The 25,594-nt window shown below is 62.7% G+C and overlaps 10 protein-coding genes across 10 annotated transcripts; 4 read left to right on the top strand and 6 right to left on the bottom strand.

Moving 5' to 3' along the window:
• Positions 1-1,068: 1,068 nt before the first annotated feature.
• Positions 1,069-5,681, bottom strand: PAN0_019d5798 (actin; the record flags this gene model as incomplete). Its single annotated transcript, XM_014798732.1, has 7 exons — positions 1,069-2,175; positions 2,273-2,346; positions 2,937-2,959; positions 3,224-3,449; positions 3,748-3,932; positions 4,091-4,277; positions 4,343-5,681. 7 exons carry the CDS (start codon positions 5,679-5,681, stop codon positions 1,069-1,071), a joined length of 3,141 nt encoding a protein of 1,046 aa, XP_014654218.1.
• Positions 5,682-5,977: 296 nt separating this feature from the next.
• PAN0_019d5799 (thioredoxin-like protein) lies at positions 5,978-8,104 on the bottom strand (the record flags this gene model as incomplete). The annotated part of the gene is made up of 1 exon (XM_014798733.1): positions 5,978-8,104. The coding sequence occupies one exon, from the start codon at positions 8,102-8,104 to the stop codon at positions 5,978-5,980; it is 2,127 nt and encodes a 708-aa protein (XP_014654219.1).
• Positions 8,105-8,613: 509 nt separating this feature from the next.
• Positions 8,614-13,368, top strand: PAN0_019c5800 (cytosolic regulator pianissimo; the record flags this gene model as incomplete). Its single annotated transcript, XM_014798734.1, has 1 exon — positions 8,614-13,368. The coding sequence occupies one exon, from the start codon at positions 8,614-8,616 to the stop codon at positions 13,366-13,368; it is 4,755 nt and encodes a 1,584-aa protein (XP_014654220.1).
• A 28-nt stretch (positions 13,369-13,396) lies between these two features.
• On the bottom strand, positions 13,397-13,879 carry PAN0_019d5801 (uncharacterized protein; the record flags this gene model as incomplete). The annotated part of the gene is made up of 2 exons (XM_014798735.1): positions 13,397-13,658; positions 13,734-13,879. 2 exons carry the CDS (start codon positions 13,877-13,879, stop codon positions 13,397-13,399), a joined length of 408 nt encoding a protein of 135 aa, XP_014654221.1.
• Positions 13,880-14,130: 251 nt separating this feature from the next.
• On the top strand, positions 14,131-16,827 carry PAN0_019c5802 (uncharacterized protein; the record flags this gene model as incomplete). Its single annotated transcript, XM_014798736.1, has 1 exon — positions 14,131-16,827. The coding sequence occupies one exon, from the start codon at positions 14,131-14,133 to the stop codon at positions 16,825-16,827; it is 2,697 nt and encodes an 898-aa protein (XP_014654222.1).
• A 161-nt stretch (positions 16,828-16,988) lies between these two features.
• On the bottom strand, positions 16,989-17,978 carry PAN0_019d5803 (abi-domain-containing protein; the record flags this gene model as incomplete). Its single annotated transcript, XM_014798737.1, has 3 exons — positions 16,989-17,012; positions 17,084-17,635; positions 17,703-17,978. The coding sequence occupies 3 exons, from the start codon at positions 17,976-17,978 to the stop codon at positions 16,989-16,991; spliced, it is 852 nt and encodes a 283-aa protein (XP_014654223.1).
• Positions 17,979-18,157: 179 nt separating this feature from the next.
• On the top strand, positions 18,158-19,330 carry PAN0_019c5804 (cyclin-like protein; the record flags this gene model as incomplete). The annotated part of the gene is made up of 2 exons (XM_014798738.1): positions 18,158-18,296; positions 18,402-19,330. 2 exons carry the CDS (start codon positions 18,158-18,160, stop codon positions 19,328-19,330), a joined length of 1,068 nt encoding a protein of 355 aa, XP_014654224.1.
• A 35-nt stretch (positions 19,331-19,365) lies between these two features.
• On the bottom strand, positions 19,366-19,816 carry PAN0_019d5805 (transcription initiation protein spt4; the record flags this gene model as incomplete). The annotated part of the gene is made up of 3 exons (XM_014798739.1): positions 19,366-19,433; positions 19,522-19,630; positions 19,709-19,816. 3 exons carry the CDS (start codon positions 19,814-19,816, stop codon positions 19,366-19,368), a joined length of 285 nt encoding a protein of 94 aa, XP_014654225.1.
• A 50-nt stretch (positions 19,817-19,866) lies between these two features.
• Positions 19,867-22,917, top strand: PAN0_019c5806 (uncharacterized protein; the record flags this gene model as incomplete). The annotated part of the gene is made up of 1 exon (XM_014798740.1): positions 19,867-22,917. The coding sequence occupies one exon, from the start codon at positions 19,867-19,869 to the stop codon at positions 22,915-22,917; it is 3,051 nt and encodes a 1,016-aa protein (XP_014654226.1).
• Positions 22,918-23,137: 220 nt separating this feature from the next.
• PAN0_019d5807 (arsenite-resistant protein asr2) lies at positions 23,138-25,594 on the bottom strand (the record flags this gene model as incomplete). Its single annotated transcript, XM_014798741.1, has 1 exon — positions 23,138-25,594. One exon carries the CDS (start codon positions 25,592-25,594, stop codon positions 23,138-23,140), a length of 2,457 nt encoding a protein of 818 aa, XP_014654227.1.

Below are 25,594 nucleotides of genomic sequence, written 5' to 3' on the forward strand. Positions count from 1 at the left end.
CTTTGTTGTAACCTAATGGACTTAGACTGTGGAAATGCGCCGCCAGCCCGCGCAAAAACCATCTCGGCGCAAATCCTTAGCCGAGCTGCAGATCTGCGCTCCTCACTCGCCGGTGCGCTGTCATTTTTCGAAAAATCGCTCTGGCCAGCACCGCCCGCCCTATCCATCCAAATCGGGATCAAGACAAGCCAGATCCATAAGCACACCCCGATCCACCATCCGCTCGTCATCCCTGCTCTTTGTCCTGAATCGCATGAGTCGAAGAATCTCGGACGGCCTGTCGTTGGTCTTCTCCTACACGAGCTGGAAGGAGGAAGCTGCACGAGCCTGCCTAGCCTTGACTGCCCAGAAACGAGCGGTCAATGCGGTCATGATGCGTAGGATCTGCGTCCCAGCTGCCCCCCGCTCTCGCTCCCATCGCAGTCTCTCACCAGCGCATCTGCTACTCAGCTTCAATAGATCCACCGAGTGAGAACGCGGTGCTTAAACCAGCGCAATAGCGCATGTGCTACTCGACTGATCTCGACTTGCCTCGACTTGAACGCGGATGCACTGAGCGAGAGTTTGAACGCGACTCGACTTGAATGCGCATGGCACTGAGCGAGAGTCCGGCCCCTCACCAGCGCATCTTGCACTCGACTTGGATGGACTCGCCAAGCCAGCTCAGCTCTGCGTGTCGCCGCCACCGACGTTCGGAGCAAGCTTCTCGGCAGTCCGAGTCCTAAGAGCGAGCCAAAATGCTGCCCACCAACCCCTGCTCGCCACCTCGTCTGCCCCACCCCAAAACCGCAACGCCATACCGTCGCCCGCTCACCGTCCTCTCGTTTTCACCGACTGAGATCACCCAACCCCCCTTTCACAATCCTCCGCCCCTCTCTCGCTAGCTGTATAGAACACATGGCAAATCTTGGAATTTCATTGAGGGTTCGTTAGCATATTTCGATATGAACGACTGTGGCGCACCGCACCGGCGCATCGTCCGCCGCGTGCAGCTCGGCGCCGCACCCGTCGGCACGCGCCCGCTCGTCCAGCGTGTGGCTGCCGCGCTCGCCTTTCGCTTGCGCACGCTTAGAAGCACTTGCGGTGCACGATCGAGGGTCCGCTCTCGTCGTACTCCTGCTTCGAGATCCACATCTGCTGGAACGTCGAGAGCGACGCCAGAATCGATCCACCGATCCACACCGAGTACTTGCGCTCGGGAGGAGCCACAATCTTGACCTTCATCGACGAAGGCGCCAGCGCCGTGATCTCCTTCTGCATGCGGTCCGAGATGCCGGCGTACATGGTGGTACCGCCCGACATGACAATGTTGCCGTACAGATCCTTGCGGATGTCCAGGTCGCACTTCATGATCGAGTTGTACGTCGTCTCGTGGATGCCCGCAGCCTCGAGGCCCAGGAAGGCAGGCTGGAACAGCACCTCGGGCGTGCGGAAGCGCTCGTTGCCAATCGTAATCACCTGGCCGTCGGGCAGCTCGTACGACTTCTCGAGCGCAGACGACTGCGTGGCCGTGAGCATCTCCTGCTCAAAGTCCAGCGCCACGTAGCAGAGCTTCTCCTTGATGTCGCGCACGATTTCGCGCTCGGCCGTGGTGGTGAATGGGTAGCCGCGCTCGGTGAGGATGCGCGCCAGGTACTCGGTCAGGTCGCGACCGGCAAGGTCGAGACGCAGGATCGAGTGGGGCAGCGAGTAGCCCTCGTAGATGGGCACAGTGTGCGTCACACCGTCACCCGAGTCGAGCACGATACCCGTGGTACGACCCGAGGCGTACAGCGAGAGCACGGCCTGGATGGCAACGTAGAAGGCGGGCGCGTTGAACGTCTCAAAGAGGATCTGCGTCATCTTCTCGCGGTTGGCCTTGGGGTTGAGCGGGGCCTCGGTGAGCAGCACGGGGTGCTCCTCGGGTGCCACACGCAGCTCGTTGTAGAAGGTGTGGTGCCAGATCTTCTCCATGTCGTCCCAGTTGGTCACGATACCGTGCTCGATGGGGTACTTGAGCGTGAGGATACCACGCTTCGACTGCGCCTCGTCACCGACGTACGAGTCCTTCTGGCCCATGCCGACCATCACACCCTGGTGACGGGGGCGACCGACGACCGAGGGGAACACGGCGCGCGGAGCATCGTCACCGGCGAAACCGGCCTTGCACATGCCGGAACCATTGTCGATAACGAGCTGTTGTGAGGGTAGAAAGTTCAAGAGCGAGTCAGGATGCAAGTCAGCGAATTGCGCTCAAAAGCAGCGTGTGTGCGCGGCACTCGGCTTTCGTCACCGCACTGCGCCTTGCAGTGCCGATGCCCGAGCCTTCAGACGTGAGACGGAAAACACTTACAGCAGCGACTTCGTCTGATCGAGGTTAAATCCAGCGCGCAAGTTGCAAAAGCAAGCAGAAACGGCACAAGAGGAGCGGGGTCAGTTCGAGAACATTTGGGTAGGAGGAATCAGCCGGCGTTGTGCCACTATTGGCGAAGCTGCAGCCAAATTGGGGCAGGCGGACCCGTCGCACCGCAAGTGCGATCCGAGCAAGGAGCGGACAGTGCCGCATCAACTTGTCTGAAGGTCGGGATTTTACGCAAGTGCCTACGGCTGCTCGCCAGCTTCATGTGCAATCTCGAGCGCAAAGCCGAGCTAGAAGCAAAGTGCTGGGAAGCAGTAGTAGCTTTGCATCGCGTCGAGCGGCGCGCCGGATGTCATCGAAGCTGCGCAGGTGTTGGCGGCGAAGGTAGACTGGATGCATCCGGCCAGCGTGGCCGCCGGATCTGACGCGTGGCAGCGACGATCCCGCCGCGATCCGACGAGCGGGCGCAATGGCTGCGACGAGAGGAGGACTGCTTGCTATCCATCCACGCCGGCAGCCTTTGCGAGCTAACAAGGCTCCTCGGTGGAGTGGTTGCAACGGGCTGGAGAGGATGGCGTGCGGAGTGGAATATACTCACCCTCCATTTTGGCTAGTGTGGGGCTGTTGGTGTGAAGGGTGAAGAAAAAGAAGAGAGAGAGGGTAGCGTGAAGCTGTATAAGATGGTGGGGCGGGGGGAAAAGGGGAAGACGAAGCCGATGAGCCAACGATAGGCGGACAGCAGACGGGGGCGAGCAGAGAGAGGGAGATGGACAGGGGCGAGGCCGAGCGTGCGCCGCACCGCACACCGCCAAGGCGAGGCGACAGAAAGGGACTCAGCTCCGGCCAGCACAGGCCAGCCACTGAGCAGCACTGAGCAGCACTGACCAGCACTGGCAGTGCAGCTCGGCGGTGCAGGCGGTGCATTTCTGCTCGACGGGCGATGCGCTGGGGACGTGGCGGCGCTTACTCTGCCGAACTTCCAAGAGGGTGGCCCCGGCGACGGGTGCAGTGCCCTGTGCGGTGCTCGTCGCATCCCTTCCTTCCAACCGGTCACATCTGTTGGCTGCACGCGTGTGCTGGCCGTGGGTTCGTGCGTGGATCCAAAGTTGCACTGCCATGCGCTGCCCCTAAAAGCAAGGCATCAAAGGGGGGCAGCTGTCGAGGCTCGATTTGCGCCGTTTGAAATTCCCAAATCCTGCCGGCGTGGAGAAATCGCGCTTTCGAGTAATCACACGCGCTTCCCCCCTGCCGTGCGCTCAATTCAAATGGGGGGATGTTGAGCAGTTCAAAGTGCCGCATTACAAAACATGCACGCCGCGGGGGGAAGCGACAGTTTCTTCTCAATGCTGGCCAGTGCGCCGCCGACTGGCACCAGAGCGATCGAAAGCCCCTTCCCCCAATCCCCCCACGCCGGTCTGATCGGACAGCAAGCGCGCGAGCTTCCATGACGACAGTGCTGCGAGCAATCCAGGGTCCGCACCGGCCAATCTCGAGCTCCTCGAAGCCTCGGAGACGGCCGTCGTTGGCACATCCCGACGTCAGCATCGGCTTTCCATGTCGGACGTGCAATCCATGCTGTGCCGCTCCGCGGATGCTACCGCCAACAGACTCGGTTTGGCGCGGGTCGATCACCAACGAGATCTAACAATGCTCACACCTCCGCGGGGGGTCATCTTTCGAGCTGATAGCTGTACACAAGTCCATGCACGCGAGGGCTGTGAAGTTGTGTGTATGGGATGGCACATAGTCTACTTGGTGGCGGCGTGGTTCCACTTGACAAGCTCGTCGAGGGTGACGCCCTGACCGCCGAAAATGTCGAGCGCACTGCCGAAAGTGAGGTCGACCTTGCCCTTGCTCAGACGGTCGACGAGTTGGAGGTCGCCCATATGACGTGCACCCCCAGCGTACGTCGTGGGGATCGTCACCCACTCACCCAGCTCTAGAAGCACAAAAGAGTGTCAGTTGGGGGCTCCGAAGAATTGGGGGTTGAAGGAGGGGACTTACTTTGGACGAGGTCTTGGTCGATACCTTGACACAAGCCTTCTACGTCGGCAGCATGGATGAGGAATTCGGAACAGTGGGCAGCGAGCAGATCCAGCGAAGCCTTGTTCACCTCCATGTCGGTCATGTCCTGCCAGCGGTTCATCGCTACCACCCACCGATCGCCGCGCTTGCGACAGCTGACGTCCACCACCAGCCGCTCCCTCCCCACGCGCTGGCTGAGCTCCTCCAGCCGAGACAGCGAAAACTCGCACGAAGGGAATAGCCACGATGTCACAATCACCTTCTCAGCCCCCTTGTCCAACCACTCCTGCGCATTCTCCCCCGTGATTCCGCCTCCAACGTGCAAGCCCTGTGGCCAGGCGGAGAGCGCAGAGGTGGCAGCTTCGTCGTTGCGCGGACCCAGCTTGATCACGTGTCCTCCCGTGAGCTTGTGGTCGCGGTACAGCGAGGCGAAATGAGAGGGCGAGTGGGTCGCGACAAAGTTGGTGCGTAGCGTCGAGTTCGTGTCGCTGAGCGTGCCGCCGACGATCTGCTTGACTACGCCCTCGTGCAGGTCGATGCACGGCCGGAAGACGCTCTTTCGTGCTGCTGCGGGCCGGGCGAAGAAGCTGGACAGCCAGTCTTGACCCTCGTGCCCCTCTTTGCGGACTGCAGCTTGGAAGGCAGCGCGCTGTTTGCATTGCGACATCCACGCGAGTGTGGCCGGTCCTACCTCAAGGCCGAGATTCTGACGCCATTCGGGGGTGCGGGTGGCGAGAATGTGCGCGAGCATGTCCACACTGTACAGCATGGCGCAGTCGGCAGCTGTAAACCCGTGCCCCTTGACGAGCTGACCGTTGTTCTGCTGCAGCGTCTCTTCGACGTACGCCAGGTCCGCCTTGATTCCGCGCGCGGACGCACGCTCAATCCCAGCCGAGCCATCCTGAGTACAAGCACCGGACTTGAGCGCGTAGAACAGCGGGATGGCATGCAGCATGATCGACGCCTCGCTGAACTGGATCCACCCGCCCACGTCCACGCTCGCCTGCATCTTCTCGCCCAGCCCGGGACCCAACGCCACGCGCGCAGCGTCGTAGTAGTGCGTGAGCAGATGCGCGATGATCGCATTCGTCTCGATGATCGTCAGCGCCCCATCCGTGAGCACGGGAGACCGTCCGAGCGGATGCACCTGCTTCAGGTCGTCACCGGCAAGACGAGTCACAGGGTCGCGCTTGTAGTGCTTGATCTCGTACGGCACCTGAAGCTCCTCGAGCAGGAATAGGATGCGGTTCGAGCGGCTCAGCTCGAGGTGGTGCAGAACAAGCCCCGAGGAGCCGCTGGATGCAGAGGTCGAGCTCATTTTTTGGCGGCAAAGTGGTGGTTGAACGAAAGGCGGCTTGGAGGAGTGAGTGCCATTCTTGACGTGTGGAGGCGCCAACCCTATTTTTTTGGGGCGGGCGGCTGGCGGCGGCTCAGCCCGATTTTCCCAAAGCCCCCGATGGCTGCCCCTGCCAAACCCCAGCCCTCTCAATAAGAAGCTGATACCGGGCAGCACATGCGGCGAACGGCAAATCGGGATAACGGAACTATCATGCACGCTTGCAATAAGGAAACGACGACGTACGAGCAGAGAATTACACAGGAAACAGCAAGAAACTAGTCGGCCTTGACCGTGGATACCTTGGAGTACATGGGCAGAGACGACGGCGTGCTCTTTCTCGCACGCCCGAGGTAGAAGAAGAGCGCGGCAAGCACGGCGAACAGGAAACCGAACGCGGCGACGGGGTGGTCGACACTTGTGTCGATCAAGGTGTTCATGTACACCTCTGCGCCCTTGACGGACTTCTGCAGGAGTGTGCGCGACGACTTGGCCGGAGCGTCGCCGCTAAGAACGCGGTCGATATCGGCGAAAATGCTGTTGGGGGTGATCCACTGATGCTCGAATGTAGCTGGCTTGGCGTCGGCGTAGTGGGCCAGCTCGTAGTACAGCGACTTGTTGCCGTCGACAAGCACGGCCGAGGGCGAGTGGGCGGCTTGGATGCCGTACAGCTTGCGCAGCGGCGACTTCCAACGATCCGCATCGATCCATGCAAAGACCACCTGGCGCGGCGACGACGCCTCCTTCTTCAACCTCCACTCGAGTGCGACCGAACGCAGCGCGGCGATCTCGGCGTCCTTGCGCGCGATGCCGTCCGAAGCCGTGCTGGCCACCTCGTCGCCGTGGATCGAGTCGGAAAGCGCCGCGAGCACAACCAGTGCGTCTTCAGCGTTGCGCACCGTCTCCTCAAAGTTGGCGGCTGTGAGCTCGGTGACCAGCGCGTACTTCTGCTTCGAAAGGAAGCGCGAGATTTGCGCTTTGGCATCGTCGCTATATTCGGCGTCGGCGGAAGAGGTGCTTCGAAGGCTGGACGGATGCATGACCGCGACCGGTTCTGCGATCGAATGGTCCTTGAAGACAAGCAGCGCGGATTTGGCCGGGACGGAGACGGCCTTGTCCTGCGCAAGCGAGCTGGCATAGCGGTCAAGCAGCGCCGGCTCGTCCGAGACAAAGATGGGTGCACGACCACCAAAGAGGATCTGGCTGGCGGCCTCGACGGCACGCACCTCTTCCGTGGGGGTTCCCGGCGAGTGGAGGTAGAGGAAGAGCACGTCGTTGTCCTTTGCGATGGCGCCGAGGTCCGATGCGGATGCGACGGGCTTGAGGCCCGAAGTGGAGATGGCCTTGAGCACCCACTTGAGCATGGCGTCGTGGTTCCTGCCGCCGTTGTACTCCTTGGCGTGGCCCTGGTCGTAGAGGCGAAGCACGGGGTAGCCGCGGATGTCGTAGCTGGCGCACAGCGCGCGGTTGGCCTCGCAGTCGACCTGGACGGCGTTGACGCGGCCCTTGAGCGAGCTGCTGAGCTGTTGGAAGGCGGCCGCCATGGCCTTGCAGTGCGGACACCACGGTGCAAAGAACTTGACAAACGTGGGACCTTGACCGGACGCCTTGCCGAGCCAGGCTTGCAGCTCCTCTTTGGTCTGGATGGGAGCCGAGCCGAAGCTGAGCAGCTCGCCCTTGGGGTTGGGACCGGTGGGCAGCACCTCCTTGATGGCCTCCATGGCCGACGAAGTGGAAGACGAGGAGGATGTCGCCGAGTTGACGGGAGCCGGTGCATTGGTGGAAGCAGCAGAGTCGAGCTTGTCGGTAGCTGCTGGAGCGTTGGCTGCCGTAGCGTTGGCTGCATCGGCTGCTTTGTTGGGTGCATCTGGCTGAGCGACGGGGGCTACGTCGGCGACGCCCTTGGACTTGCGGTAGTCGGCGGCGAACTTGTCGATGTAGGCCGAGATTTCGGGGTAGTTGCGGTCGCCCTTGTACTCTTCGGAGAGCTGTTTGCCGTCCTGGTAGATGGTGAGGCGCGGGAGGAAGGTGACGCCCTGCTCCTTGCAGAGGTCCCACTGAGCGACGCAGTCTACCTGAGCGAGGGTGAAGGGAGCGTGCGGGTACTGGGTGCGGAGCGAGTCCTTGTTGTGGGAGAGCTCGTTCCAGGTGGCGCCGAACTTTTTGCAGTGGATGCAGGTGGGAGAGAAGAACTCGATGAGCCAGGCGCCCTGGTTGGTGAGCGTAAAGTTGGCTGCAGTGAGTTTGCGCAGGCCGTCGTGTGTGGCCTTGTCCGAGGAGGAAGCGGCGGCGGCAGCGGCGGAGCGAGCAGTGGGAGCGAGTACGAAGAGCAGCAGAGCGGCGACGACGAGCCAGGCGTACGACGACGCGGCGGTGCGTGCGGAGGATATCGATGCGAACCGCATGGCTGCTACCCAATCACGACGACGACGATGATGGCAAGATATGGAGGAGCTGAGCACCGCTTGAGCGTTGGTCGGTCAGGGTCCTCTTGGAAGCACGGAAAGGCTGAGCTCGGAATCTTTGCTCTTCTCCTGCACGACAGCTGCACGACAGCACAGCACCGCACATCGCAGCACAGCCGACAATCGACTTAACACTGCTGATTTTTGGGGTGATTTTTGGATCCATCTTTTTTGGCTTCCTTTTTTTGTGTTTTCGAGCTGCAGGGTTTCGTTTTTCGCTGACTGACGTCGACTTCCACTTCGCACGGCCCTCCTCGTCGTGCGTTGCCTTCACCACCACCACCACCACCATTTCCGCTTCGTTTGCGCTAAGCCATGCCTCTACTTTGATCGTTACGCAGCAGCTGGACCGCACGCAACGCTCAAGAACGAGCCGCGAACCATGCCCTCCTCAGCCGCGTGAAACCTGGTCAGCCACATCGCTTCACCACTCCACAGTGGCTTCCACAATGGCTTCCAACCACCCCAACGACGAGGTGCATCGCATCCAGAACCAGATCGACATCGAAACAAAGATCAAGGATGGCGCAGAGAACCTGCTCAGCGTCTTCGACCTCAAGCTCGCCACAAACACAAAGCACGACCTCCGCAGGCAGATCGAATCCGAGCTCGATTCCGCCAACGCCAACATTGCATCGCTCACCTCCGAGCTCCAACGATGGCGTCAGATCCACGCCGACGCACAGTCCCCCCACCTCTCAAACTACGCATCGGACGCCATCAGCAGCCCTCCCGTCTCCACCTCGTCCGCCAGCTGGCAAATACCCCACTCCACCGTATCCCGCCTCGAGCAGTCGGCTCTCGGTTACGACGGTCAGCCTCTCTTCGCCGCCCGCCACCCTCCACCCGCTCACAACGACAGTGACGACCACCTAGCCAATCACCATCACCACCACCACCCCGACACAAGCAACGGCTCTCCCCCTTCCACCAACTATGTCAACCACCTAGCCTCGGCCGTCGATGCCAATGCGCAACCATTCGGAGGCCTCGGAATCGGCCTCGATGCCCATGCCCCTCTCGCGCTCTCTAATGCAGCCAACGCCCAGTCGCTCGACTCGCACACCAATCCACCACCTCCGCTTCTATTCCAGCAGCCCTCCGCCCAACCGAGCCATCACGCTTCCACCTCCAAGCTGCCCTACAACCATGATCGCGAGGTCGAGGATGCAAGAGCGTCCAGGTCGCTCGCGCTCATGCTCATCCGCTCCTTGCGTCCTTCCTCACCCATGCCTCCGCCGACACAGCTCCCCACCCTCGCAGAGCAGCATCAACATCAACCGCACGCAACCGATACTGCCGACCCTCTGCCCGCTCCCACCACCGATCCCGACTCGCCGCTCAACAGTGCCCTCGCGCTGCCGCGCATGACTCGCAGGACCGCCGCTCGTTCCCGCGCCGCCGCCATCGCCTCGGGTGCTTCCTCGCATGCACGCACCCCCAGCAACGCCGCCGGCCTCGGCGACCAGGCCAAGCATCACATCACTCAGATCAACCGCCTCGTCGATATCCTCAAGCGCCACGCACGCGTGCGCTACGAGTTGCCGCTCGACGACCTCGTGGATGCCGCCATGCCCAACCTGTGCGACAGGGCGGGCAAGGAGATCCGCGCCGCCACCTACCGTCTGCTGCGCTACGCGCTCGTCCAGCCGCTCTGGCCGCTCGTCTCGCGCTGCCGCCAAAAGGGCCTCGACATCTACCTCTCCCGCAGCCTCATCCGCGACAACCGCTTCGAGCTCGAAAAGGTCCAGTGCATCAGACTCATCCGCGCCATCATGGACATGGCCGCTCTCCGCTCCATCGCCGCTTCGCCCGACCGTCTCGCCATGGACCTCCAGGACCTCTTGGCCACCGGCGTCATTCGCGCCCTCGCCGCCGTCGCGGACCACGCAGACGACAAGCTGCGCCACATCTGCCTCGAGACGCTCGCCGAGCTCGCCGTGTTTGATATTCGTCTGCTCATCAAGGCGGGCGGCCTGCGTACCACGCTGCAGGCGCTCACCGAAGGCGCGTCCGACTTTTCGCCCGCGCTCGTCCAGGTCTTTATCTACCTCATCGACATGCCCGGCACACGTCACCACCTGCGGCCTGGAGTGGACCTCGAGATCGCGCTGTCCGGCTTCACCGAGGCGCCCGTGCAGAAACCCATCACGTACGACGCGCTTCTGCGCAGCACCGCCTCGGTCGTCACCGTGCTGCTGCGCTCCTGGGCCGGCCTCATCTACCTGTGCATGGACGATAAGCGATCCATCAAGTCGCTCGTACAGGCGCTCCGCGTCAATGCGATCGAGGTAAAGAGCGTCCTGCTCGACATGCTCTACGACCTCTTCAACGTCCGAGGCGTCACCGGCCGCGTCGACCCGGCCAGCAAGCGTGAGAGCAGCCAAAAGGCCGCCTCGTCTTCGCCCAAGCTGGATGCCGACGCCGCCTCGGGCGCGGCGCACCACGCCAACATGGCTCCGCTCGGCGAGCTTGGAGACCAGCCACGCAGCCGGCTCAACCTGGTGGACCACTACCTGGCGCTGCTGCTCGTCGTGTTTCTCGAGTGTGGCCTGGTCGATGCGCTCATCGATGTGATCGAGCATGCGCCGTTGATGGCGCGCAAGGCGACCATGCTCATGGGCGAGCTGCTGCAAGTCTCGAAACGCGTCCATCCGCCGTCGATGGGCGGCAGCATCCACTCGCTGCCGCGCCTCTTTTCGCTCGCCGCCGACTTTCGGCTGGACAAGAGCGACGAGCGGCAGGCGGCGGCGCAGGCGCTCTCGACCATCGACAGCGCCAATCGGCACCGCGCGCATCACGAGGCGGTCACCAGCGCGGCGGCGTTGAGCGGCACGGTGCAGAGCACGGCGCGCGACCGGTCCAACTCGATCGAAGAGTCCATGCGGCGTGGGCAGAGGCAGGTGGAGAAGACCAAAATGCGCATCGGGATGCAGATCGACGACGTGCAGTTTCGGAACATGATGGTCGACACGCAGGTGCTCGTCACCAAGGACCACACCAAGTGGAACCTCGACACGCTCACCGACATGCTCGAGGGCCCGCTGCTCAATCCGAAGCGGCTCGAGGACGTGGTGAGGGGCTCCAAGCTGCTCAAGCGCGTGCTGGCTTTCTACCATCCGTTTGCACTGCGATTCTCGAGCATACGCAGGCTCAACGCCAATCGGCGGTTCGTGCGTCTGGGATGTCTGCTGCTCAGCACGCTCGCGGCCACGCAAGAGGGGCTGCGCGTGCTGGCGGAAGATCGGCTGCTGCGCGAGCTGAGGGAATGCCTCGACCAGCTCGATCCGCTGTCCGGCCAGTCCGGCACCGATGCGTTGTTCTCGCGCAAGCGCATGACCGAGACGCTCGCCTGCGGCTACTTTGAGATGATCGGCGTGCTGACGCAGAGCAGCGAGGGCATCAAGCTGCTGGAGCGCTGCCGCATCTTCACGCCGCTGTACCATCTGAGCGAGCTGCGCAGCCGCGACGACATTGTCAAGGCGGTGATCGAAAACGTAGACTACAGCATCGAGGGCCACTCGCGCATCGTGCTCGCCAAGGCGCTCACCTCGAGCTACCGCGACGTGCGGCTGTTTGCAACGCGACACCTGGCCGAGCTGATTCGGCAACAGACGCTGCCTGCCAACGCCAAGAATGGAGCGGAAGTGCAGGGCGATTGGACGATCGGGCTGCTGCTCACGCAGCTGTACGATCCGTCGGTCGAGGTGCGCCAGCTGGCCACGCGCGTGGTGCAGGAAGCGTGCACCTCGGCCCACATGCTGGAAAAGGTGGTGGCGATGCGGCCGACGCTGGACCACCTGGGCGAGCTGGGCCATCCGCTGCTGCTCAAGTTCCTCTCGACGTCCGTGGGCATCCGCTACCTGTGGCACGGCGAGTACATCGACCGCGAGATGGACGAGTGGTTCAACGAGCGCAACCAGCGCTACGTCGTCGAGGTCGAGGTGATGCTCGCCGAGTTTTTCAGCATGGATCGCAAATCTCCCGCTGGCGGCGCGGCGGACAAGGCAGCCGGCGAGTCGGGCTGGGCTGCTACGCCGGCGACGTGGGGCGTGGAGCCGATGCAGGAAGGAGTGGTGCCGGCGCACTTTTACGGCGAGCTGACCAAGACGCGCGAGGGCTGCCACATCCTGACGCAAAAGGGCCACTTTGGCGAATTTGCGCACCTCATCCGGCAGCACGGCAGCGAGGCGTCGGACAGCGAGCTGATCAGCAAGCTCAAGAGCGTGCTGTGGGCGGTCGGCAGCATCGGTGCCAACGAGCTCGGACTGCCCTTCCTCGAGGCCGAGGATGTGGTGAGCCAGATTGTGGAGATTGCCGAGACGTCGGCAGTGCTGTCGGTGCGCGGGACGTGCTTCTTTGTGCTGGGGCTGATTTCGTCGACCAATGCGGGGGCGGAGGTGTTGCAGGATTACGGATGGCAGTCGGTATGCACTCCGCTGGGTGCTCCGATGGGACTGTGCATCCCGGACAATGTGAATCGGCTGGTGTCGCTGCCACGATGGCAGGTGGAGCAGGTGGCGGATCTGGGGTATCTGGAGTTCGAAGAGCCGCAGACGGTGGTGGTGAACAAGATCATCACGTCGATTGCGAACCTGGGCAACTCGATCCTCGCGGCGAATGCGTCGCGCTCGCTGAACCGGCTCAAGGCCAAGCATGCGCGTGCGTTCCAGGACATGGCGGTGCTCGCAAGGGCGGTGGAGCTGATGGACCATTTCAACTTTCGCGTGGCGGTGCGCAGGTACGTGTGGGAGCTGTTCGACGTGAGTCTGGACGAAGGGGTGGTGGATGCGATCCAGACGAGTCGGCAGCAGCTTGTAGAGGCCAAACGCGCGCGCACCACGCAGCAGTCCAAGCAAGACAGACGCAGCAGTCGAGCCGAGTCTCTGGATGCGCACAATGGCGGGGCGGAGGGCTGGGAGAGTGGCTCGGGCTCGGACGGTGCAGGCGAGAGCGACGAGGCGGAAGACGAGGTGGGGCTGTCGAGCAACATGTCTTCGGACGACGAGGCGAGCGACACGTCGCAGGACGAAGCCAAGCTTGCGGATGATGCTGTGCGTCCGCTTGCTCGTGCGGCGGTAAGAAGACCAAGCATGCGCTCATCCACACTCAAAGGCCACTGGACGCGCACCGAGCTGGCGCCTGCCAAAGTGGTCGCCACGCCGGTGAAAAAGGTGCTCGGCTTTGGCGTAGAGTCGCTGTGAACCAGTCAATCATATTCCATTGTGAAGTCTAGGCCGACGAGTGGGGTTTGTCCTTGTTGAAGGCGCCGGCGATGCTGTCGATGCCGCGCTTGAATTCGTCGGCGCCGTTCTGGGTGACGTCGCGCTGCGAGTGGTTGCCGGCGTAGTCGGCGCTCTTGCCGTCGGTGGGTGCGTCGCGCGCAGTGTGCGTGTGGCTGCTACCTTGACGAAGCCCCTCGCCGGCAGAGTCGAGCGTCTGGTTGATCGTGCCCCGGATCGTCTCGCCTGCGCCATGCCCGGCGTTCAGAACGCTGCAGCACAAAGAAGACCAGGGTCAGTGAAACTACGCATGAGGGAGAAAAGGGAGAAAGGATGGGGGAACATACCCCTTGATGGTGTCGCCGATCTTGTTGCCTGTGCTGCCTGAGTTGTCTGTGTTGCTCATCTTTGGTGTAACGGCGGTGGGGGATGGTGGTGGTGGTGGTAGCGAGGCAGCAGCAACGATGGTGTCAGCCAAGCTCTTGGGCAGCATGGCACAACGTGGCCCCGAGCGTGAAAGGACCCTGGGGATGAATCGCCAACGACGTCATCCCGCTTGGCGCGCAATCTAACACCAACACTCGTCGCCCCAACCTTTCAAGGCAACGCGTCGCGTAGATGAGATGAAACAGCAGCTTCCGAGTCTCGAATGTGACACTTTCCGCCCCACCACGGTCACTCGCACCTGGATCGTAGCAACCACCACCATATCTCTTTCGACCGAGCAACGCCACACATGGTGCCATGAGACAGGCTACGTTGCCATGGGCGCCTCCCACCCCCGCTCTTCCACCGCCATTACATCTGCATGCGACCCACGATGCGACCGTGCAGCAACCGCCTGCGTGTGCGGTACCAAACGAAGAGCAGATCGATCCGGCGCTGCTGGACGCCGATGCGCACGCGGTGATTGATGTGTCCACTCCAACACCACCGCCTACACAGCCTGAGGTAGCACCTCCGCCGCAAGCGCAGGATATGGCTCCCTCCGACGATACGCCAGCTGAACCGCGACCTCTGCATCCGTTCTTCGCCGCGCCTTCCCCGGCAGATTACGAGGAGGAGGGGGAGAGAAGACGCGCAAGATCGAGCAGAGTAAAGGCACCCGTGTCGTACCGCGAAGACCTGAAGGCGGTGCTGCGTGCCGATGCGGCGCACGAAGCCGCGCGTGTCAAGGAGGAGAAGCGACAGGCTGCGCAACAGGCCCAGGCGGAAAGGCGAAGCAAGGCGGCCAAGTCCAGACCAAAGGAGTTTGAGATTGTAGAAACTCGCGTAGCCCCTACTCCCGCGGCCAAGAGTGCAGAGCCAAAACCGCTCAGCCTCGCAGTCAAGGGGACCAGCTCGGCAGCTACCTCAGCGCATCCATTCTTCGCGAAAAAGTCCAAGCCCGCACCGAGCACGCCGTCGAACGATACAGCCCAGGATAGCGGCGAGGCAAGTAGTGGGTCGAAGGCGGCGAGCGGGGCACCGGCAGCGTGGAGCTTGTTTTCGGCCCCACGACAGCCGGCGACGCGGCCATCGAAGCCAGTGCATGCGCTCTGGCCCTCGCAATACGATACGCACGTCGTCGGATTGCGCGAGGACGAACGGCAGGCCATCGACAGGGCGCGTGCGGGGCTCGAAGCGTTTCGCGAGCAACACGGCTCTCGCACACCGAGGCTCCGACAGGTGGCGTCGACATCGCACGCTGCGCCTGACTTTATTCGAAGCCTCAACGACCACCGTCCGCGGCCTGGCTTGGCGGGTATGTCGCTGCTGGGCGATCTAGAGTTCGACAATGTGGACGACTACACGGCGCAGCACGTCGACATCTCGCGGCTCACACTCGCCACTCGCGCGGTGGAGCCGGCGGAGGGCCAGCTGTGGTGCGATGCATGGCGGCCGCGCGCGGCAGCCGAGTGTGTGGGCAACCAGCCAAACGCGGCGTTGCTGCTCGAGTGGCTGCGTCGCCTGCTCGTCGCCGCCCCCGGCGCAGTCACCGCAACAGCGAAGAGGAAGCAGGTGCAGAGACGCGTAGACCGGTCGAAGCGACGCCGTGCCCGCAGTGCGAGCGACGACGAGTGGGATGATTTCATCGTCGACGACGACGAGCAAGATCCCGAACCGCCACCCGAGCTAGACGACGAACAGTGGTTCGGCAAATTCGGCACCATTCAAACGGCGGAAACGGAAACGGAAACGAGCGCGGGGCAGGGTTCGATAGAGGCGCCCGGGTGGGAATCGCTGGAGCGGCTGACGAACTGCATGGTGGTGGCGGGGCCGAGTGGGGCGGGCAAGACGGCGTGCGTATACGCGTGTGCGGCGGAGCTCGGATACGAGGTGTTTGAGCTGTACCCGGGCATGGGCAAGCGGGGCAGGCGCGAGATCCTCACGTGCGTCGGCGACCTAGCTCGCAACCACATGGTCTCCTCCGGCGGCATCGGCGGCGGCGCCAGCTTCAAACCTGCCGCCTCATCAAGCGTGCGGCAGTCGCTGATCCTGATCGAAGAGGCCGACGTGCTGTTCGACGAGGACAAGGGATTCTGGAGCGCAGTGGTGGAGCTGGTGGGCCAAAGCAAGCGACCCGTCGTGGTGGTGTGCAACGAGCCCGATCTCGTGCCCCTGCATGATCTGCCGGTGCAACAGGTGCTAGAGTTCCAAAAACCCACCGCAGAGGTGGCGGTGCCGTGGTTGCAGACGGTCGCTGCGCGCGCAGGGAGGTGGATCAGCGCAGATGCGGTGCAGAGATGGTTGGGGAGGGAAGAGGTGGATGTGCGACAGGCGCTGATGCAGCTTCAGTTCGGACTCGGCGTGCCACCAAAGCAAATGGCGGCAGATACGGTCAAGGGGATGGTGGAAGAGGGTGCGGATGTTAGGGCAGTGGCCGAGGCGGCGGAAAGCAGCAGTTGGGCCGATGTGGTCGAGGGCAGTGCTGGAATAGAGGAGTGGGGAGATGTGGGTGTGGAACTCCATCCGACCAGACAGTGGGGTAGCTGGACCCAGCTCGTACCGCAGCCGCTCGACACGCTGCGTATGCGCCACAGCGGTACAGACGACTACCGCGCCGCGCTAGACCAGATCCACTGTGCCGACAATAGTGCGACATTGCCAAACCCGGTGGAGGAGCGGGAGGTGGACTCGACGGTGGATCGGCTGTGGACCATGGTTCGGCCGGTACTGTCGCGCTCGGCAATGCAAACCGATACGGCGATCGTACTGGACTATGCGCCCATGGTGCGGCTCATGGCGGTCGTCGACGACGACCTGGCGGCAATCCATCGCGACCTGAACGCTGCATCTGCGCCGCTCGAATGCGCGCCCGCACGGGGCAGAAGCACACGCAACTCGGCACGACTCACATCCTGGCTCACCACCGACGACTACGAACGCTGGCTGCTGCTCGGCCCGCAAGAGGTGCAAATCGCAAAGCACACCGCACTCTCATTCGAGCCAGTACAGTGAACCGCCAAACAGCGCCGGTGCGGTCAGGGGAAAGAGGTTGCGGGCGAAGAGGGCCACACCCACAGCGTGGGCTGTCCATATCACTGTGCCAATCCCACGCCACCACGATGCCCAAAGATTCAGTAAAGCTGCGTGGATCGTGTGGAAGAKGGGTGTAGGACTTACGTGTGGACTTGGTCGGGTGGCTTTGCGAATCGGCCGCAGGGTTGGGCAGACCCAGCACGTTGCACAGCGCGTGCGCCGCGGTGGGGGCCACAACGCTGCCAGCCCTCAAGAAGAGAAAGTTGGCGTACCATCCGAAGGCGGTGGTGTAGACGAACTGGGCGGTGGCCGTGATGGCGCCGCGAATGGCAGCGCTGCGTGTGCGCCCGCCAGAGACGTAGACGTTGTAGGCATGATGCACGTGTGCAATCCCAAAGAAGCCCGGTGTTGCCAAGACCAACTTTGCGCGTGTGACCCCGGCAAAGTAGAGCGGAGCCAGGATGGAGGCGCGAAACACCAGCTCCTCGGTTGCCGGGCCGACGAGAAAGTTGCGCACGCCGGCGAGCGAGGTGAACCTTTCGACAATGTCCGTGTGGAAGTTGAACTGGCGTTGGAAGGGGAGTTGGCCATCGAGGAAGCGGGTGAGCAGTGGGCCGAGGTAGAGAAGCGAGGTGAGCAGCACAGGTGCAGCAATGTGCACGCTCATTGAGCCTATGTAGCTCAGCAGAGGGGGTGAGATTGGGATGATTTTGGAGGTGAGAAGGGTGGGAACGGGGAGCGGAAGACCCAGCAGGCGACCGATATTGAGTGTGTCGAGCAACCAGCCCTGCAGATCAACGATCATTGTGTCAGCTTGAGTCCTCGTGTGTGGGGGGATGGGGTTGAGGGCTTACACTGGGTGGGATGGCACGTTTGAGTAGCGCACCTGCACAGACGAGAGACAGCGCGGTGGCGGCCGAAGCGGTCTTGATGCGCGAGCGGATCACGACGGGATGGTCGCGGTCGAGCGGCACCCCGTCTGCATCCACCGCACCGTTGATCCTACCCGCCGGCGAGAGGTAGAGCGAGCCGACGTACGAAACGGTAAACCACGCCGCCGAAGCCACCGCCAGCCCCAGCCCCAGCACGGGCGGAGCCAAGGGTGCAGGAAGGTGTGTGAGCATCGACATGGTGGCGTGAACCCAAGCGCCGAAAGCCCCCCCTCCCGAGCCAAGCAAAAGAAAGGAAAGAGGATAAGAAGAACAAAGGGACGTGGCGACCAAAGTGGACCCTGAATTGGCCAATTGGCAGAATGGCCCAATGGCGCGTGCATCCAAGCCGCTTGTCGACCGGCAACCATCATCGCGGAATGTCGGCCAACTACTGGGCGTCGACTCAATGTAACAACTGGCTGATCGATAGAGCCCAGCTCGAGCTGGCGCGCCACGAGGATCGAGAGTATGCCAGCGAGACAGAGTGTGCCGCCATCGCCATCTTTTTCGCCAACCGTAAGTGCCTATCTTCCCCCCCCCCCCCCCCAACCACACTGCAGGGCCAGTACTGACTGCTTCTCCGCTCAACGCTCGTCTTGGCTCACCACGCTCGCTCCGCAGTCATAGCGATCGTGTGCAAACGCCTCAACCTGCGCCAGCGCGTGGTGGCGAGCGCATGCGTCTTCTTCTCGCGCTTCTTCTGCAAGAACAGCTACAGCGCGGTGGAGCCGTTCCTTGTGTGCGCCACGTGCGTCTATGTCGCCGCCAAGGTGGAAGAGTCGCCCATCCACATCAAGTCCGCCGTGGCCGAGGCGGCACGCAGCTTCCAAGAGGTGGGCTTCCGCGCCATGCCGACGGACAACTCGAGTCTGGCCGAGATGGAGTTCTACCTGCTGGAAGAGATGGAGTTCGACATGATCCTTTTTCATCCCTACCGCTCGCTACTCGCGCTCTACGACGCACATGGATCCGACACCAACGCCGCGGCAGCCGGGCTGGGCATCGAGGCAGAGGCATTTGGTGTGCGTGGGTTGGAAGCCATCGAGACGACATCAGAGGCAAGGCTGGCCGAGTTGGACCAACACGTGCTCCAGATGAGCTGGCTCGTGCTCAACGATGCATACAGGAGCAACATCCCGTTGCTCTATCCGCCCTACATGATCGCGCTCGCCGCAGTGTGGATCGCCCTCACGCTGCATACACCCGCATACGAACGAATCAACGCCACGCTCGAGTCCATGCAGCACCACCGAAAACACCAGCAGGCTGCGCTGGATGCCATCGTGACAGACGCCGCCAAGACACCAGCCGATGTGGCCAAGATGGAGCAAATCGTGCCTCCGAGCGGCGAGGCGCTCACCTTCTTTGCCAGCCTCAACGTCTCGCTCCCGCTGCTCGCCGAGGTGGTGCAGAGCCTGCTCGAGGCGTACCAGCGCCAATCGCACGCCGCCAAACTCGTCGCCGATGGTCCGGGCATGGTCAAGCTGCTCGAACGCATGCGCCACGCACGCCGAACCGCACTCGTCACCGCCAACGCACACCGGCGCTAGCTTTCAGTAGTAATACATTGGTCCATCACAACACGCTACGATTCGAGTCCTTCGGGAAGCCGTCCCACCACCTTGACCGCGTACAGCCCCGGCAGCCGTTTCTCTGTGCAATACGCAAGCAATACCAAAGCGACAAGGATGAGCAAAAAGTGTGGGTGGAAAAGCACAGATTGTGGGTGGGAGCAACTCACCGATTCGCTGCCACTTGGCCACCCAGCTCTCGTCGGGTCGCAGCATGGAGATCATGCCGTCAAAGTTGGACGTGGTGCATTCGGCCACTCGGTCCTGACTGCCCTGCATCTGTTGTGCCAAAGAGTAAACAAGGATGATTGAGTAGGCAGCACGGCAATGCAGTATTGAGCCATGGTGGAGACTTACCTCGAGCACCGGTTCGCAGTTGGGGCATCCCTTGAGATGGAAATCGCGCGGCGACTGGACGAACTGGCAGCGCAGACACGCTCGCAGCTTCTCCTTTCGTGTGGCCATGGTGGAGGGTGATGCCAGAGGGTGGTGGTGGTGGTGGAGCGCCAGCTTGGATGAGCGGCGTGGCAGATAGATGGCTGAGCCCGGTCGAGGGCCTGTCGCCCGAATTCCGCGTTTTCAACGCCAAAAAAGGCGCGTTTGGAAGAGCAGAATCGGCGCACATTCCACCTACCAATCCTTCCTTCCTCACTCTCTTCCACCACCACTTTCTCTCAACCATCATGGACGGCTGGGACACTCCTGCTGATTACTCGCAACCTCCGCCACCACCGCAAACAAACGCCGCGGCGGGATGGGCCAACTCGCCCCGTCGTGGCGGCGGCCGTGGCGGCGGTCATCGTGGAGGAGGAGGAGGAGGCCACTACCACAACAATAACAACAACTATCACCAACAACAACAACAATACCAGCAGCAGTCCGACGAACAGAGAATTGAAAACCGCATCCGCTACATTCGCTCCCACCTCTTCAAGCTCGGCGAGGACAACGACTTCCATCCGCCCTCCGACCTGCTCAAGATGGCGCGCTGGATCAACGACAAGGCAAACGACGGCCTCGATCCCATCACCGCCGCCTTCAGAGTCATGGTCACCGAACAGCCCCACAAGATCCCCCTCATCGCCGCTCTCATCGGTTTCCTCTGCCTTCAGCCCAACGCCGATCCAGCACGAAGCCGCCAACACCCCGCGCACGACGGCCACGACGATGCCAACACGCCCCTTGAAGACAATCATGCCACCGCCGAGCCCGCACAGTCGATCGGCTTGCTCATCGTCAACGACCTCATCAAGGCTTTCCGCTCCTACCTCGATGCCCGTCTCTGGCGAAATACGCGTCTGAGCCTGCACCTCTTCGCCGCGCTCGTGCCGCTCCACATCGTGCCCGCACACTCGCTCCGCGCCCTCCTCACCGCCTTCGCCGCCGTGCTCGACGAACCCGCCGTGGCCGCCCCGCGTGCGGACCGTGCCGCCATGTGCATCATCCAGACCCTCTGCCGTGCCGGACACGATCTGCTCGCCGATGGAGACCACGCCCGCGCCGAACTCGACCAGCTCGTTCAGCGAGTCGTCGCCTACGACGCTGCGCGCAAGGTCGAGGTGCAGCTCACCCAGCCCGTGCACGACGTCGAGGCCATCTGGCTCGAAGGTTTCCCGCAGGCAGTGCAGGCGCTCGAAGAGCTGCGTGCGCGCGACTATGCGCGCCCCGCCTTCCTCCCCGTGCCCGCCGACCTGCTGCCCGCCGCCATCTCGCCCAGCGCCACAGCCGTCCCCGAGGCGCAGCGCAGCGTACTCCTCCCCGACGTCCTCGTCCCGCCCGAAGAGGATGCAGAGGAACACAGCCTCGACGTCGCCTATGCCCAGCTCGGAGAGCACCAGGTCAAGCGCCGCAAAGTCGACACGGGCAAGGGCGAGCTCGAAGAGAAAAAGGCCGCCGTCGGTCCCGAACGCATCAGCCTCGAGCCGCGCTGGTTTGCGGCCACCGTGCCGGCGCTCGCATCGCCCGCCGCTGTGGTGCTGCGTGCCGTGGTGGCGGATATGATGGACCTCTACGAAGTCAACCGCAAAGAGGCCGCGCGGCTGCTGCTCGATCTGCCCAACTGGCTGCGTCGAGGCACCTTTACCGGCAAAATCTCGCCCGAAGCAGGCCTCTTTGGTGAACTCGACGACAAGCCGCAAGAGTCGGGTTGGTCCCTGGACGACCTGCTTGTCGAGTCTATCCTCTCCACCGCGCTCGTGCTGCCGTCGCCACCGCGCAATCCGCTCTACTACACCGCACTGCTGCGCGAGATCGTCTCGCTCACGCCCGGTTCCGTCGCGCCCTCGCTCGGCCGCACCATCCGCACCTTCTACAACGCGCTCGCCCAGCCCGAGATGGACGTAGAGGCCGTGCAGCGCTTTGCCGACTGGTTCGCCATCCACCTCAGCAACTTCAACTTTGGCTGGGCATGGAAGGAGTGGATCGCCGACACGGCACTCGAATCCAACAGCGCCAAGGTGGTCTTCATCAGGCGCATCGTAGAGCTCGAGGTGAGGCTGGCCTACTACGACCGCATCAAGCAGACGCTGCCCGCCGAGATTGCACAGCTCGCCATGGCCGACGAAGAGCCGGGCGCCGTGTTTACCTATGCCGGCGCAGAGCATCCCTACCACGCGGCTGCGACGGCGCTGCTCAGCTCCATCCGCGCCAAGGCCTCCGCCGACGTCATCCTCGCCGACTTTGAATCCTTCAAGGCGAGCATCATCTCGCAGATGCCCGAAGACGGTATGGTGGGCAGCATGGAGGAGGCCGAAGTGGTGGTGCGCGATCTGGTCGTGCAGTGCGTGCTCCAGGTGGGTTCGCGCTCCTTTTCGCACCTGCTCAACATTGTCGAGCGCTACCACGGTCTGCTGCGAACGCTGTCGCGAAGTGCGAGGATGCGTGCAGCCATGCTGGCTGCAGCCGTGCGATTCTGGATCCGATCGCCGCAATGGCTCCACATTGTCGTGGACAAGTTGCTGCAGTACCGCATTGTGGAACCGGCGGATGTGGTCGAGTTCATCTTTAATCCGCCGCGCGACGAGCCGGCTTCCATCCTCACCGCGGGCGTGAGCGAAGTGGGCAGCTGGGCGGGATTCAACACGTGGGGCTTGCTCAAACTCACGCTCGACAAGGTGAACGGACGTGTGGACCAGCTGCGTCGCCGACTCGAGCAGAGCCAGCGCCTCGAGGCCGAGGAACTCGAGCGACAGGAAGCCGCCGCCGCCGCCGGATTCGAACAAGAGGATGCCAAGGCTGAGCCCGGCATGCCGCTCTTCCCCACCACCGCCACACTGCCAGTAAGGCCGGAGGAGAAGGCGCCATCGGCCGACGACGCGCGCGCCAGCCTCGACGCCATCCGCACCGAACAGCGTAAAGTGCTCCTCACCGTCGTCCAAGGCTTCCTCGCCCTCAAAGCAGAAGGTTGGAACAAGTGGTGGGTGGACGGCTGGTACACCGCTTTCGTCAGGACTTTCAACAGGCAGCTGCTCGACAACAAGCAGACTGTACTCGCCATCTGCTTTGAACACGGCCACGACGAAAAGAAGGACATCCTCCTCCGAGCCATCGACATGCTCGCCGAGTAGTCCCACTGCACCACCCAAAACCACCACACGTCCGCAAGGAGAAAATCTCACGTCTTGCTCATGCAACATTTCTGCTTTGCCGCGCCTCTCGTGTGTGTGTGTGTGTGTCGCACACTCGCAAAATCAAACTCTGATGCAAAGTGACAAAGTCAGGCTCTCTGGTTTGCTTTTGCGTGGATTTGAGAAAAGTTTGGCATTGTGCATGTGCATCACGGCTCACTTAGTAGGCGAGATCCACATCGCCCTCGGCAGCACCATCGAGGTCCTGGTACGACTTGGGCGCAGCACGCTGTGCACGTGGATCGAGCGGCTTGGGTGCCGGAGGCAGCGGTTCGGCCTTGATGGGCGTGCCGACATCGGGGGTCACCACTCCGCCGAGTCGCATGCCCAGTGCGGGCGCTCCGGCGCCTGGCTGGCGACGCGGCGAATCGGCCGCACTGGCGTTGCCGAACCGGATCATACCCATGCGTCCGCCGCTGCTGTACATGCCGTTGGACGAGTCGATACGCTGCGCCAACGGCGCACCGTCGCCGCGCGCAACACCGAGCTGCGTAGTAGCACGGCACGGATCGCGAACGTAGTTGTTGAAAAAGTGCACCTCTTCGAGCGTCGTCTGCGCCTGCGCCTCGATAAACGCGCGGTGCTTGTTGAGGATGTGCTTCTGCACAAAAATGGCCGCCTTGAACAGCTTGCCACACTGCCCCGCCCCGGCATCAACCGTGCATCGATGCTTCTCCTTGTCCTCCTCCTTGACGTACGCCAGTGCAGCAGCCATGAGCTCCGCATCCACACTCTTGCCGCCCGCCTCGGTGAGATCCGTGCGCTCATCGGCGAGCAGCAGCAACGTCTTTTGATCCACACTGCGTGCCCACGATTCGTCGTTGGTCCCCTCGCGCGCGTCCTCGACGAGCTGGCCCGTGGGTGGCTGCTTGCGCGCATGCCGCGGACTGCGTCGCAGAAGCTCCTCCTCAAACTCGCAGCAGAGCGAGATGTAGTAGTCGCAAAAGTACACGGTGCGCAGCAGGTCCAGATGCAGATCGAGCTGACGCTTGAGGAGGCGCCGACGCTCTTCGCGCTTGGTGGCGTCTTCGTCGGCGTCGTAGCCGCGCTCGAGGTCGTCGTCCACCAGCTCCGGGTCGGTGTGCTTGATGCGCTCCAGGATGGCGTCCGAGGCGTTGGTGTCGAGCCATGAGGCCGCGCTGGCGTCCGCCTCGAGCAAGTCGCGGAAGAGCACCTGGCGGTCTTCGGACTCGAAGCGCTCGACGAGCTGCTTGCACTGCCTCAGGTCGGTGAGGAGGCGGTGGAAGGAGTTTGCGTATTCGGGCACGGTGCGCAGCTTGCTCGAGGTGGGCTTGGAGCACGGAGCGAGGTTGAGCGCAAAGCCGTCGACGTCCTTGCCCTGGAGCGCGTTGAGCGTGTCGTCCATGTCGATGTCGGGCTCGTACATGGCCCAGCCGACGCGATGCCATCGCTTGCCGACGTGCGGCTCGCCGAGCGCGAGGTATCGGAAGCCGGGCTTGGTGCGCAGCAGCTCCTCGAGCTTCTCGCGCGGCACGTCGGCGGGATAGGTCTTTACGAGGATCTGGTGGGAGCAGGCGGGGATGATGGCCTGCTCTGCATGCAGCGTTTCGGGCTCGCCGTGTCGCGAGAGCAGCGTGACGTCGGTAGGTTCGGCACGACCGCGGGAGTCGTGATGGTCGCCGCCGTCGTAGGATTCGTCGCGGCGCGAAGCCGAGTCGTCGTCGGTGCCGATGATGTCGTAGTTGAGCTTGTCGAGCTTGCCCTGCTGGAGCTCGTTGAGCCAGGCGTGCTTCTTGCCGGTACGTGCGGCCTTCTTGCGCTCGATGCGTGCGCTAAGCCAGGGGTCGAGGGGCGAGTACTTCTCCAAGAACCAAGCTTCGTGCTTGCGCTGCTGGAAGAAGGTAGCGATGGCCTTTTTGTTGAAGGCGGCCTTGTAGGACTGGTAGCCGTCGTAGATCTCCTGGGTGTTGGGCTGGTCGATGGATCTGTCGCGTGCGGATGGATGCGCGGCACGGATCATCTGTGCGTACTGGCGGAAGGGGAGCAGCGTGTCGGACTGCATGGGGTCGGGTGCATTGGACGCGAGATCCGAGTGCGGAGCGTGGTCGTCTCTGCGATGGTGTGAGTCGTAGGAAGGATAGTTGCGTTCTCGCTCGCGGATGCGCGGACGGTCGTCCCTGTCTGCGGATGTAGCGGGTGGGGCATCGTCGTACCTGGATCTGGCCTCGTAGCGCTCGCGATCGTCATAGGTGGGGCGGTGGTCGTGGTCTCTGTGATCCCTCTCGCGGTAGTAGCGATCCCACTCTGCGGCGCGCGAGCGATCTGCACGGTCGTCGTAGGGATCTGCGGAGCGGTAGTGGTCGTAGGCTGCGGCGGCGGAGGAGCGCGATGCGTAGGGCTCGGGGTCACGGTAGTCGCGCGAGTCGCGTGGACGGTCCCAGGGGTCTGCGGAGGGATGGTAGTCGTTGTAGGCGCTGGCGCGTCTGTCGTCGCGATAGTAGGGCGGAGAAGGGGAGCGGCCTCGCTTTCTGGAGCGATCGTACGAGTCGTCTAGGTTGTGCTTGTTGTATTCGTCTGTGGGTGGTGCGTGGTGGTTGTCTGTAGCCGACGCGGGTGCGGAGCGGTCATACTGACGGTAGGAGGACCTGTAGTCCAT

This window comes from Moesziomyces antarcticus, assembly GCF_000747765.1.
Source record: "Moesziomyces antarcticus DNA, scaffold: scaffold_v10019, strain JCM 10317, whole genome shotgun sequence".
NCBI classification, from domain to species: domain Eukaryota; kingdom Fungi; phylum Basidiomycota; class Ustilaginomycetes; order Ustilaginales; family Ustilaginaceae; genus Moesziomyces; species Moesziomyces antarcticus.